The 14,588-nt window shown below is 36.4% G+C and overlaps 1 protein-coding gene across 1 annotated transcript; it reads left to right on the forward strand.

Moving 5' to 3' along the window:
* Window positions 1–4,939: 4,939 nt before the first annotated feature.
* Window positions 4,940–11,815, forward strand: LOC131502089 (cytochrome b-c1 complex subunit Rieske, mitochondrial-like). Its single transcript, XM_058712715.1, has 3 exons — window positions 4,940–5,219; window positions 5,374–5,510; window positions 10,697–11,815. Exons 1-3 carry the CDS (start codon window positions 4,940–4,942, stop codon window positions 11,534–11,536), a joined length of 1,257 nt encoding a protein of 418 aa, XP_058568698.1. The 3' UTR covers window positions 11,537–11,815.
* The last annotated feature ends 2,773 nt before the right edge of the window (window positions 11,816–14,588 follow it).

Consider the following 14,588-nt stretch of genomic DNA (forward strand, 5'->3'; position numbering starts at 1 on the left):
AGAGAGAGAGAATATTATGCTGAGCAAAATAAGTCAGTGAGAGAAAGACAAATACTATGTGATTTTACTTATATGTGGAATTTAAGAAACATAGCACATGAGCAAAGGGAAAAAAAGACAGAGAGGGGACAAACCAAAAAGTAGATTCCCAACTATAGAGAACAAATTGATGGTTACCAGAGGGGAGGGGGTGGACGATGATGGGGATAAAGTAGTGCACTTTTCATAAAACTTTGAGAAATGCTGCTTCTGTAAACATCTGCATTGCCCTCTCCAACTATTTCTTGCAGCAAATTAGGATCCAAACACAGAAAACCACACAATTTAGCAAGTGCTAAAATAAGCACTGGGTGTTGTATAAAAGTGTTGAATCACTATATGGTATGCCTGAAACATATATTACATTGTATATTAACTAACTGGAATTTAAATAAAAACTTAAAAAAAATAAGTAAGTGGCTTAATAAAGATTAACAGTAATGATGGTCATCCTTTATAAGTCTGATATTGTCATCCATACAAGTGAGAAGATGGATAATTAGATCACATTCACATTCAAAATAATGAAACACTTAGGAGTTTAATTAAAATAATAAAAAAGAAATTTTTGATTAGGTTCAATTACTTCTATTTTACGCTTTATAAAATACAACTTCTTAGCTATAAATTTAATTGCATTTTTTCCTTTACTTATTTATAAGTAAACCAAAATAAGATAAATGTAATATTTTTCAGATACTATGTTAGTGTAGAAATAGTTGATTGGTATTTTGGTTTTTGGTACTTTATGAAGATTTATAGCATTTAAGCTTATTTTACAGTGATTGAAATAACTAAATTGATCTATACTTCTACAATATTTTGATTGATATATGTTAAGCTTTCTAAATACTGCCTTTTAGGAAGGAATCTGTCAGAGAGATCATGAATAGAACAGTTATTCAACCATATCCTGAAATTTTAGGAGCAAGTCAGAGTAAATGGATTAAGTTAAAGTTGGGAGAAAATCACGTATTCGGTATCCTAATATAGACCTTTCGGTCTCTGAGGTTGGATCTCTGGGTGTTGAAGATCTTGTCTGGGACACCTGCTAAATTGTGTGGTTTTCTGTGTTTAGATCCTAATTTCATGCAAGAGGTAGTTGGAAAGGGCAATGCAGATATTTACAGAAGAAGCGTTTCTAAAAGTTTTATGAAAAGAAACTAACTCTTTAGAATTTAGTCAAAAGTTTCTTAAAAGGATAGATTTCTAAATTCCAAGCATAAACCCATTGAATTAGAATCCCTGGTAGCAGAATGGCAAATCTGCATTTTTAACATTGATATGTATGCACTTGAGTGCTTAAACAATGGCCTTCAAAATTTGTTCACATTACACTTAGAAGAGTTATTGTTGCACATTTAATGTTTTCTTCAAAAAATTTAAGAATTTTTTGGATATGTGAATGCTAAAGGTTTACTCTCAGAAAATATCAAGTATACAGTACAGTGTTATTAAATATAGTTTGATGATTGATGTGTTAATTAGCTTAATTGTGGTAAACATTTCACACTGTATATATCTATCAAATCATTTTGATGATTGTTTTGTTGTGCAGAAGCTTTGTAATATGATGTAGACTGATTTATTTATTTTTTATTTTGTTGCTTGAGTTTATGTGTGCCATCCCAAGATACATGTGAAGCAATTTTCCCTCTACATTTCTTTCTAGAAGTTTCATGGTTTCAGGTCTTACTCTTAAGCTTTTTAATACATTTTGAGTTAATTTTTGTAAGTGATGTAAAATTGGGGTCTAGTTCATTCTTTTACATTTGAATATCCAATATCCTTAGCACCACTTATTTTTATTTTTATTTTCCTAGCACCATTTATTAAAGAGATGGTCTTTTCTCTATTGAATACTCTCAGATCCCTTGCCAAATACTAGTTGACTGTATATGCTTGGATTTATTTCTGGGTTCTGTATTCTGTTACATTGATCTTTTTATTTTTATACCAGTACCCAGACTGGTTTGATTACTATAGCTTCATAGTATACTCTGAAATCAGGAAGCATGATGTCTCCCTATTTGTTTTTTTCTTCTTTTCTCAGGGTTGCTTTGGCTATTCTGGATCTTTGTGGTTCCATTTAAACTTGAGGATTGTTTTTTCTACTTCTGTAAAAATGCCATTGGAATCTTGATAAGAATGGCATTAAATCTATAGAAGAATCTTGGTAGTATGGACATTTTAACAGTATTATTTCTTCTAATTCATGGAAACAGAATACCTTTTCTTTTTTTTTTTGTCTTTTTTAATTTGGTTCACCATTTTTTTGTCGTTTTTCAAGGGGAGATTTTTTTCACTTCCTTGGTTAATTTTATTTTCAAGTATTTTATTGTTTTTGATGCTATTGTGAATGGGATAATTTTATTTCTTCCTTTTTCAGGCAATTTGTTGTTAGTGTATAGAAATGCTACTGATTTTTGTATATTAATCTTGTATCCTGAAACTACTAAATTTGCTTATTGGTTCTAACAAGTTTTTGGTGAAGTCTTTAGAATTTTCTAAATGTAAAATTATGTCATCAGCAAATAGAAGCAATTTTACTTCCTCCTTTCCAATTCTGATGCCTTTTATTTATTTATTTATTTATTTTACTTTTTACATCCTTTCACTTTCAGTCTCTGTGTATTTTTAAAGGTAAAGTAATTCTCTTCTGGGAGCATATTGATGAATGTTGAACTTTTAAAAGATTTATTCAGTCATTGTATGTCTTTTAATTGGAGAATTTAATCTATGTTTCAAGTAATTATTTTTTTTTGGTTTTGTTGTTTTAAGTTATTATTTTTGTTTAATTTAAATTAAAGTTAGTTAACATACAGTGTAGTCTTGACTTCAGGAGTAGAATCCAGTGATTCATCTCTTACATATGACACCCAGTGTTCATCCCCAAAAGTGCCCTCCTTAATGCCCATCACCCATTTAACCCATTCCCCCTACTTCCCGTCCAGTAACCCTCAATTTGTTCTCTGTATTTAAGAGTCTCTTATGGTTTGCCTCCCTCTATGTTTTTATCTTATATTTCCTTCCCTTCCCCTATGTTCATCTATTGTGTTTCTCAAATTCCATTTATGAGTGAAACTGTATGATATCTGTATTTTTCTGACTGACTTATTTCACTTAGCATAATACACTCTAGCTCTATCCACGTTGTTGCAAATGGCAAGATTTCATTCTTTTTCATCGCCAAGTAGTATTCCATTGTATACACACACACACACACACACACACACACACACATATATATACATACCACAACTTCTTTATACTTTCATCAAATGATGGACATTTGGGCTCTTTCCATAATTTGGCTATTGTTGATAGCATGGCTATAAACATTGGGGTGAATGTGCCCCTTCAAATCCAGATGGCTAATGGACACATGAAATAATTATTGATAAGTACGAACTTACTATGTCATTTTGTTAATTGTTTTCTGGTTATTTTGTAGAATCATTGCTCCTTGTTTCTTCTGTTGTTTTTTTTTATGTTTTGTTATCTTGTGGTAGCGGTATGCTTTTACATATTTATCATATTGATTTGTGTAAATAATACCAGTTTTTATTTTGTGGTTACACAAAAATTATATGGATATTATATAAAACATATTAAAATTACACAACCTATTTTAAACTAACAACTTCAGCAGTACATTTCGAAGCATTGGGTACTAATTCTTTAGTCACTTGAAAATCGAGTAATTAAATAACATTACAATCTTTCTTGAGCCAAATCTGACAGAATGGCTTCTTTATTTTGCTTGTCAATATTTTAACTTTAAAATCATTAATCCCAAAAGATATGAGTAGGTAATTCACAGAATAAAAATACAGCTTAGCTAACTTACAAACAGATGCTATAGCTGGCTTGATGTTTCATCAAGCCCTGGGTCCCTAAACTACACCAGGCTCAAATGCTTTGAGGCACAGATTAAACACACACACACACACACACACACACACAGTTTAAAAGACCAACTAGCATATAAAAGAGCCAGACTTAGAACTCCATCAAATGGTGGGGGAACTGCTGGAATATTTTCTGGGTAGAAAGGGCTGGTGGAATTGTTTTAAGCACTCCCTCCACCTTGAGTTCAGACAAGTGCAGGGTATGGGTACCCTACTGGACTGTCACCTCAGTAAGATACAAGCCCCTCACATACACCAGCCCTAGTCATCCCACTAAGGTGGCCACAGGGTGTAGCACACCAGGACACCCTTGGTTAGCATTCAATATAGCTTTAGATTTTGTGTCAATGTGACACAAAGTACCTCAGAACCCTCCAGGCCCACACTACTTTGGCTTCAGACATTTTGTTAGGGCACCACCAGCCCAGAGTGCTTCAGGCTGACACCTGCTTCAGATCCAGCCACCTGGCCAGGGTGCTTCATATACAAAGCATCCCCAAATCCTCCACCCATGCTGGAATCCCTTGCCTGTACTGTACCTTGGCTTTGGATTTAGCCAGTTATGGTACCCCCTGTGATGAGCACCCAGGACACCCTGGCTTGCACCTGCTCCAGCTTCAACTCTCTTGCCAAGATAAACTCAGTGTGGACAGGCCCAACACCACACTGACCTGCACCCACTTTAGCTTTAGTTGTCCTACCAGGGCACCCCTTTATGGAGTGCCACAGGGCTGCTAGCCTGTATCCCACATTGGCTTCAGCCACACCTCCAGGGCTCTTCTCTGGGAAGAGTCCTGGAATATCCCAGTTTTGATGCATTTCAGCTTCAGCTATCCTGTCAAAGTATCTACAGTGCATAGAACACTGGGGTCCCCCAGTTTGTATACATTTCAGCTATCCTGCAAGGGTACACTCTGTGCACAGAGCCCAGGGACCTACCAACCTTCAAATTCCCTCAGCTCCAACTACCCTGCCAGGGAACCCCTTGCATGGAGTGCCATGGGACACCTTGGCCTACACTCACTTCAGCTTCAGCTGTCCTGCCAGGGTGCCCTCAGTGTGTAGAAACCCAAGACCTACAGCCTTCATTGACTTCAGCTTTAGGTGTCCTATCAGGGTGGATGCTGCACAGAGAAACCCAGGAACTCCTGGCCTACACCTGCCTCAGCTGCAGCCATGCTACCAAGGCACCTTTTTGTGGAGAGCCTCGGGACACCTCAGACTTCAGCTTCACCCCATTTCACACCCACTTCAGCTTTAGCTATTCTGGTAAGTTGCCCTTTGCATGTAGAGCCTCAGGACACAAACTTGTACATAATTCAGTTTATGCTGCCCTTCCAGGGCATGTGCTACATGGAGAGCCCAGGTACTACATGGACCTGTGCCCACTTCAGCTTTATCTGTCCTTCCATGGTCCCCATAGGGTGGAAAGAACTGGACCTCTTAGCTTGTGTGCACTCAATTTCACCTGTCCTGTGCGGAGAGCCTCAAGACTGCCCCAGCCCAGGACCATGTCAGATCCAGCCATCACATCAAGACAGCCACAGCACAGAGTGTCCTGTGAGCCTCAGCTCACACCAGCCACTGCTCTATCCACTCAACAAAAGTCATGAAACACACACAGTTACAGAGGGGATGACCATACACAAGACTTTATTATTATTTTTTTTAAATGTTTATTTTTGAGAGAGAGAGAGAGAGAGAGACAGAATGCAAGTAGGGGATGGGCAGAGAGTGAGGGGGACACAGAATCTGAAGCAGGCTCCAGGCTCTGAGCTGCCAGAACAGAGTCCAACACAGGGCTCAAACTCACAAACTGTGAGATTATGACCTGAGCTGAAGTCAGACGCTTAACTAATTGAGCCATCCAGGTGCCCCAAGAATTTTTTGTTGTTGTTGTTTAGGAGTACCTGCTTCACCTACCTAATGCATAGACACAAACACAAAAGGTCAAGCGAAATGGAGAGGCTGAGAAATATGCTCCTAAAAAAATAAAAGAGAAGAAAAAACCTCAAAAGAACTAAATGGAATGGAGATAAGCAATATGCCTGATCATTAGGCTAAAGGGAATAGTGGAAGAAGTCAGTGAGACCTTCAATTAAGATACAGAAAATATTAAAAATGACCAACCACAGTTGAAAAATATAGTAACAGCCATGAAATATAGAATATAATATTACAACAGTAGATTAGTGAATGCAGAAGAATGTATCAGCCATCTGGAAGACAGGGTAATGGAACACAACCAAGTTGAATGGCAAAAAGAGAAAAAAATTTAAAAATGAGAACAAGTTAAGGGAATTCTTGGACAATGTCACGTGAACATTCACATTATACAGGTCCCAGAAGAAGATAGCAAAAGGGACCAAAAATCTTTTTGAAGAAATAATAGCTTGAAACTTTTTTAACCCAGGGAGAGAAATAGACATTCAATAGACATTTAAACTCATCAATCACAAAGAAAGGCATCAACAGAAGAAAGGAACAGAGAAGTACTAAAACAATCAGAAAAAAAATTTAAACGGCAGTACTTACCTATGAGTAATAACTTTAAATGTGAATGGCCTAAATACTCCAATCAAAAGACAAGTTAACTGTATGAGAGAAAAAAAAAAGACCCAACTATTTGCTACCTACAAGAGACTAACCTCAAACCTAAAGACACATACAGACAAAAAGTGAAAGTATGTGAAAAAATTTACCATAAAATGTGAGTAAAAAAAAAAAAGACCAGGGTTATAATACTTATATCATACAAAATGAACTTTAAAACAAAAAGGCCACTGTTTAATAATAAAGAGAACACCCCAATAAGATGATAGAACAATTGCAAATATCTGTGCACCCAACATTGAAGTACCTAAATGCATAAAGCCAATATTGACATGCAGAAAGTAAGAAATTAATGGTAATAAAATAAAAGTAGGGACCTTAACACCCCACTTACATCAATGGATAGATCTATGTAGATAACCAACAAGGAAACAATCTTTAAATGACATATCAGACAAGGTAGACTTAACAAATATATACAAAATATTCCATCCAAAAACAACAGAATACTCCTTCTTTTCAAGTTCGCATGAAATTTTCTCCAGAACACATCACATATTAGGCCCCCAAACAAGTATCAATAAATGTAAGTAGACTGAATACATACCATGCATTTTTCTCACCATAATTGTATAAATCTAGAAATCAATCACAAGAGAAAAACCTGGAAAAAAACAGAAACATGAGGAGGCTAAACAACATATTACTAAACACCCAATATGTCAACAAATCAAACAAGATATCAAAAAATACATGGAAGTAAGGGAAATGAAAACACAATGGTCAAAACTCGTTCAAATTCAGTAAAAGATGTTCTAAGAAGTAAATACATAGCAACACAGTTTACCTCTAAAAATACAAAAACTCTCAAACAATCTGACGTTATGCTTCAAGGAAGTAAAAAATACCAAGATGAGTAGAAAGAAGAAAATAATAAAGATTATATCAAAAAAAATGGCATAGAGAAAAATAGAAAATACCAATTAAACCAAGAACTGGTTCTTTGAAAAGATAAACAAAATTGATTAATCCTACAGGTCAATATCCTTAATGAACACAGATGCAAAAATCCTGAAAAATTAGCAAACTGCATTCAACAATATATTAAAAGGGTCATTCACCATGATCAGTTGAGATTTTATCTGAGGATGCAAGGATGGTCAATATTCACAAATCAATCATTGGATTACCCACATGTACAAAATAAAAGATAAAAACTATATGATTATTTCAATAAATGTAGAAAACGCATTTGATAAAATCCAACACTTGTTCATGATAAAACTCTCAACAAAATGGGTTTAGAGGGAACAGCCTCAACATAACAAAATCCATATATAAAACCCCAAAGCTAACATCATGCTCAATAGGGAAAAACTGAGAGCCTTTCCTCTAAGATCAGAAACAAGACAAGGATGCCCATTCTCTCCATTTTATTTAAGATAGTACTGGAAGTCCTAAGGAAAGCAGTCAGATAGGAAAAATAAATAAAGTTGTCCATATTGGTAAGGGAAAAATTAAAATGTCAGTATTTCTGGATGATATGATACTATACATAGAAAATTCTGAAGATTCCACCAACAAACTACTAGAAGTAATAAATAAGTTCAATACATTCAATACATTCAATAAATAATTTTGCAGGATACAAAATTAATACCCAGAAATCCTTAATATTTATATACACTAACGATAAAATAGTACAAAGCAAAATTAGGAAAATTATTCCATTTAGAATTGCACACACACGCACAAAATATCTAGGAATACTCTTAAGCAGGGAGGTGAAAAACCTATACACTGAAAACTGTAAAATAATAATAAAAAATTGAAGATAAAACAAATGTAAAGATATTCAGTGCTCATGGATTGTAAGAAGTAGTATTTTAAAATGTTTATAATACCTAAAGGAATCTAGAGATTTAATGAAATTCCGATCAAAATACTAACCCAATTTTCACAAAATTAGAACAAATAATAATAATTTATATGGAACCAGAACCATACACTTTTGACCACTACCTGTAATAATCGAATTGTATAGAATACAGATCCTAGAACCAAACTTATGCTTATAAATCAATAAATCTATGGGGAAAAAAAGCAAGAATATACAATGGGGAAAAGAAAGTCTCTTCAACAAAGGGTGTTGGAAAAACTGGACAGCTGCATGTAGAAGAATGAAACTGGACCACTTTGTTGCACCATACACAAAAATAAACGCAAAATAGATTAAAGGTGTAAATGTGAGACCTGAAACCATAAAAATCTTAGAAGAAAACTTAGGCACTAATTTGAAATCATCTTTAGAAAATTTTTTCTAGACCTGCCTTCTCTGTCAAGGGAAACAAAAACAAAATTAAACTACTGGGATTACACCAAAATAAAAAGCTTTTGCAAGGTGAAGGAAACCATCTACAAAACAGAAAGGCCGCCTTCTTAATGGGAAAAGATATTTGCAAATCATATATCTGATAATAGGTTAATAGCCAAAATATATAAAGAACTTATACAACTCAACACCAAATCATCATCATCATCATCATCATCATCCAATTAAAAATGGGTAAGGACCTGAATAAATATTTTTCCATAAAAGGTATACAGATGGCCAATAGACACATGAAAAGATGCTCAGTTTCACTCATCAACAGGGAAATGCAAATCAAACCCATAATGTGATACCACCTCACACCTGTCAGAATGGTTAAAACTGAAAACTCAAGAAACAAGTGTTGGCAAGGATGTGGAGAAAAAGGAACCCTCGTGCATTTTTGGTAAGAATGCAAACTGATACAGCCACTGTGGAAGACAGTATGAAAATTAAAAATAGAATTAACATATAATCTAGTAATCTTACTACTAAGCATTTATGAAGAGAAAATGAAAACACTAATTTGAAAGGATATATGATTGCAGTATTATTGACAATAGCCAGGATAAGGAATCAACTCAAATGTCTATCCATAGATGAATGGATAAAGAAGATGTGGCATATATACATACAATAAAATATTACTCATCTTTAAAAAATGAAATGTTGTCATTTGAAACAACACAAATGGACCTAAAAGGTATAAGGCTAAGTGAAATAAGTCTGTCAAGGAAACACTAACATCATATTATTTCACTCATATGTGGAATTTAAGAAATGAAAAAAACATGAACAAACAAGAAAAAAGAGACACTTAAAACTAGACTCTAATACATAGAACAATTTGGTGGTTCCTAGAGGTTAGGTGAGTGGGGGAAAGGTGAGATTGATAAAGAGGATTAAGCATAATCTTATCTAGTACTGAGCGCTGAGTAGTGTATATAATTGTTGATTCATTATATTGTACACCTGAAACTAATATAACACTGTATGTTAATTATACTTCAATAAAACAATGTGAAAAAATGTATGGAACTTCAAAAGACCCTAAGTGACCAAAGCAATCATAAGAAAGAAGAACACAGTGGAGGTCTAACAATTCTAGTTTTCAAAATAAACTACAAATAGACACAGAGATTAATGGAATATAATAGAAAGCCCAGAAAGAATCCCATGCTTATATGGTTAATTAATCTATGACAAAGGAAGCACGAACTTATGATGGAGAAAAGACAGTCTTTTTAGCATAGTGCTGGGTAACCTGGACGGATACATACAAAAGAATAAAACTGACTCCACTTACAGCAATGGACAGATCATCTAAACAGAAAATAAGGAAACAATGGCTTATAATGACACACTTGACATGATGGACTTACCAGATATATACAGAACATTCCATCCTAAAGCAGCAGAATGCACATTCTTCTCTAGTGCACATGGAACATTCTCTAGAATAGATCACATACTGGGACATAAATCATCCCTCAACAAGTACAAAAAGATTGAGATCATACCTTGCATATTTTCAGACCACAACACTATGAAACTCGAAATCAACCACAAGAAAAAAATTGGAAAAATGGCAAATACTTGGAGACTAAAGAACATCCTACTAAAGAAGGAATGGGCTAACCAAGAAGTTAAAAAGGAAATAAAAAAGTACATGGAAGCCAGTGAAAATGATAACACCACAATCCAAAACCTCTGGGATGCAGAAAAGGCAGTCATAAGAGGGAAGTATATAGCAATCCAGGCCTTCCTAAAGAATGAAGAAAGGTCTACACAATCTAACCTTACATCTTAAAGAGTTGGTAAGTGCAGCAGCTGTCGCCATTTTGTCGGTGGCCGCCCGTTCGGCCCGTTCGCGCCCGTCCTATCGGCCACGTCCCACGGGGTGGCGGGCGCGTTGCGGCCTCTGGTGCAGGCTTCAGTGCCCGCCACCTCGGAGCCGCCAGTGCTGGACGTGAAGCGGCCCTTCCTGTGCCGGGAGTCGCTGAGTGGCCAGGCCGCGAGCCGGCCTTTGGTCGCCTCCGTGGGCCTCAATGTCCCTGCTTCTGTTCGTTATTCCCACACAGACATCAGAGTGCCTGACTTCTCTGACTATCGATGCACCGAAGTGTTAGATGGTACAAAGTCTTCAAAAGAGAGCAGTGAGGCTAGAAAAGGTTTCTCCTATTTGATAACTGCAGCAACTAGTATAGGTGTTGCATATGCTGCCAAGAATGTCGTCTCCCAGTTTGTTTCCAGCATGAGTGCTTCTGCTGATGTGTTGGCCATGTCGAAAATCGAAATCAAGCTATCCGATATTCCAGAAGGCAAGAACATGGCTTTCAAATGGAGAGGAAAACCGCTGTTTGTGCGTCATAGAACCAAGAAGGAAATTGAGCAGGAAGCTGCAGTTGAAGTGTCCCAGTTGAGGGACCCGCAGCATGATTTAGATCGAGTAAAGAAACCTGAATGGGTTATCCTGATAGGTGTTTGCACTCATCTTGGTTGTGTACCCATTGCAAATGCAGGAGATTTTGGTGGTTATTACTGCCCTTGCCATGGGTCACACTATGATGCTTCTGGCAGGATCAGGAAGGGGCCTGCACCTCTCAATCTTGAAGTTCCCTCATATGAGTTCACCGGTGATGACATGGTGATTGTTGGTTAGAGATCTGGACTCAAGTCCAAGGTTCCTTTCAGTCATCTTGTCACCTCAGAAGACCTATGAGCAAGCCTTCTATACTTAAGTGGGTTGATTTGAAATATTTAAGAATTGCTGATAATGTATTTGCAAACATTTATGTGAAGTAAATTGAATTTAATGTTGAATGCTTTCAAGCATTCACTTAATAAAGCCACTGTTAAACATTATTAAGTTCAAAGACTTAAAAGGTGCAGTGTCTTTGATAGTTAATTCTAATTAAAAATTACAGACTTATGTACCAGATATTTGTGAAATCTGTAATTGACGTTCTCCTTCATCTTCCTTCTTTATGTTAGGGTCAACAGATTCTGCAGAGCTAATGGTTAGACTGAGGTAAAAGTAGCTGGTCATTTCCAAGTCCTGGGAGATGTTTATGGCATTGGCAGAAACAGTAGTATCCAGGTTTCCCTTTTGTTTTTTTGTTTTTGGTTTTTTTGTTTTTTTGTTTTTTTTTTTTTTTGGGACAGAGAGAGACAGAGCATGAACGGGGGAGGGGCAGAGAGAGAGGCAGACACAGAATCGGAAACAGGCTCCAGGCTCCGAGCCATCAGCCCAGAGCCTGACGCGGGGCTCGAACTCGCGGACCGCGAGATCGTGACCTGGCTGAAGTCGGACGCTTAACCGACTGCGCCACCCAGGCGCCCCTCCCTTTTGTTTTTTTACACATGAGTCCTGGCTGTGTGTGTCCTGCCGCACGTGCCCCCCAGCCCCCGGTCTGTATGATGATGTTGAATGTAATCTCTGGGAGAATCCTAAATGGGGTGTTAGCAGCTCTGAGGGTTTAGCCCCAGCTCTAGCTAGCTGTTTTCCTGCTAGGAAATTTTATTTTTCACTTAGGGAATAAGTTAGTAATTAGAATTCTTTAGTTTTAAGAGGCAGTGGTGGGATAGTATCTGAGAAAAGCTTTCCAAAATGGGAGTGCCACTGTTAACTCCTTCGTCTGGTGAGGATATTTGTGTTCCCATTGCTTCTGCTTCCACCCTATCTAGAGACAAAAGGGGAGTAGTGTATCTGAGACTACTGTAAAGGATCCTGCTGGTTTTGTTTCTGCAATGATAACATGTTGAGGTGTTTCCTTCAGTTGGATACGCAGTCCCCACTTTTCACTGTCCCCACCACCGATATGAAGGTGGTGGGCACAGGAAGACATCAGAATTGACACCCTCTTCTTTCTGCCTTCTGCCTTCAATTACACAGCTGAAATAAGACTGAGATCTGATATTCTCCCTGGGAACTAGGAGTAGGCTTTGACCCTTGTTGAGAATCACAGCTACTTTGATAAGTTTGCCATTTGGCGGTAAGTCAGTAATATACCACTGGGTCCATCTTTGATCACACGTGCATTTGTAAGAAAGCAAACTAGATTCAGTGGTTAGATCTTCCAAAGGGAACTGGTCATCCAGGACTCCAGACTTTAAAACAGTAGCTAAGTGTATTAAAAAGAAAACTTTTTGTTTATGAGCAGATATTTGGTTCATTTCTTTACCATACCTTTACCATTCTAGAAAGAAAATTAGCATGGGTGATAAATGGGGCTAATAAATAATAGTATTTTATGTTCTGGTATCTAGGTGTAAACGTGAGACAAAAAGTGCCAAATATTGCTAATTTACTAAAAGTAGTGAAATTACATCATTAAGTATAAACAATATGGGTGTGTAATATTTGATGTTAATATTTGGAGCATCTTGCATGAAGTCCGTGCCCCTCCCCCCACTCCCAACCATGAGGCCATGAGAAATTAGTATGTATTTGTTGGATATTTTGCTTATCGTTGTACTGAAGATTCCTTTTTTTCCTAATATATATAGGGAAGATCATCTTACACATGCTGCTTTTTCATGGTGCCAGTTGTCCACAACTTACTGTTTAAAGCTACACCCATATATTAATTATAAGCTGACAAAATTTGAAGTTGAATTGTTAAGTTCCTATTTCATGTTTAAAATGGCAGCAGGAGCTGTTCATCACTTCCTCAAGATATGCTAATGTAGGAACTGGTATATATTTTACCATTGTAAAATTCTTACTTGGATGGGATGATAAGTAAAAATGCCAGGTTTTAATTTGAAGGTGAATTATTAAGCCTGGAATGGAAACCTCAAAGCATTATTAAATGAATCCTTAGGAAAAAAAAAAAAAGAGCTGGTAAAAGAAGAGCAAATAAAACTGAAAAACAGCAGAAGACAGGAAATAAAGATTAGAGCAGAAATCAATGCTATCAAAACCAAAATACATTAGAAAAAATCAATGAAACCAGGAGCTGGTTCTTTGAAAGAATTAACAAAATTGATAAACCCCTAGCCAGTTTGATCTAAAAGAAAAGGGAAAGGGCCCAAATAAATACAATCAAGAATGAAAGAGGAGAGATCATAAAAAACACAGCAGTAATACAAACAATAATAAGAAAATATTATGAGCAATTATATGCCCATAAAATGGGCAATCTGGAAGAAATGGACAAATTCCTAGAAACATACAAACTGCCAAAGCTGAAATAAGAAACATAAAAGTTGAACAAACCCATATCAGCAAAGAAATCAAATTAGTAATAAAAAATCTCCCCCAAAACAAGAGTCCAGGGCCAAATGACTTTCCAGGGGAATTCTACCAAACATTTAAGGAAGAGTTAACACCTATTCTTTTGAAGCTGTTCCAAAAAATCAAAATGACAGGAAAACTTCCAAACTCATTCTATGAAGCCAGCATTACCTTGATTCCAAAACCAGAAAAAGACCCCACTAAAAAGGAGAACTACAGACCAATGTACCTGATGAACATGGATGCAAAAATCCTCAGCAAGATACTAGCCAACTGGTTCTAACAATACAATAAAAAAATTATTCACCACAACCAAGGGGGATTTATACCTGGGATGCAGGGCTGGTTCAATATCCACAAAACAATCAATGTGATACATCACATCAATAACAGAAAGGAGAACAACATGACCCTCTCATTAGATGTGGGGAAAGCATTTGACAAAATACAGCATCTTTTCTTGATTAAAAAAACC

The sequence above is a fragment of the Neofelis nebulosa genome, chromosome X, assembly GCF_028018385.1.
Source record: "Neofelis nebulosa isolate mNeoNeb1 chromosome X, mNeoNeb1.pri, whole genome shotgun sequence".
Lineage (NCBI taxonomy): Eukaryota > Metazoa > Chordata > Mammalia > Carnivora > Felidae > Neofelis > Neofelis nebulosa.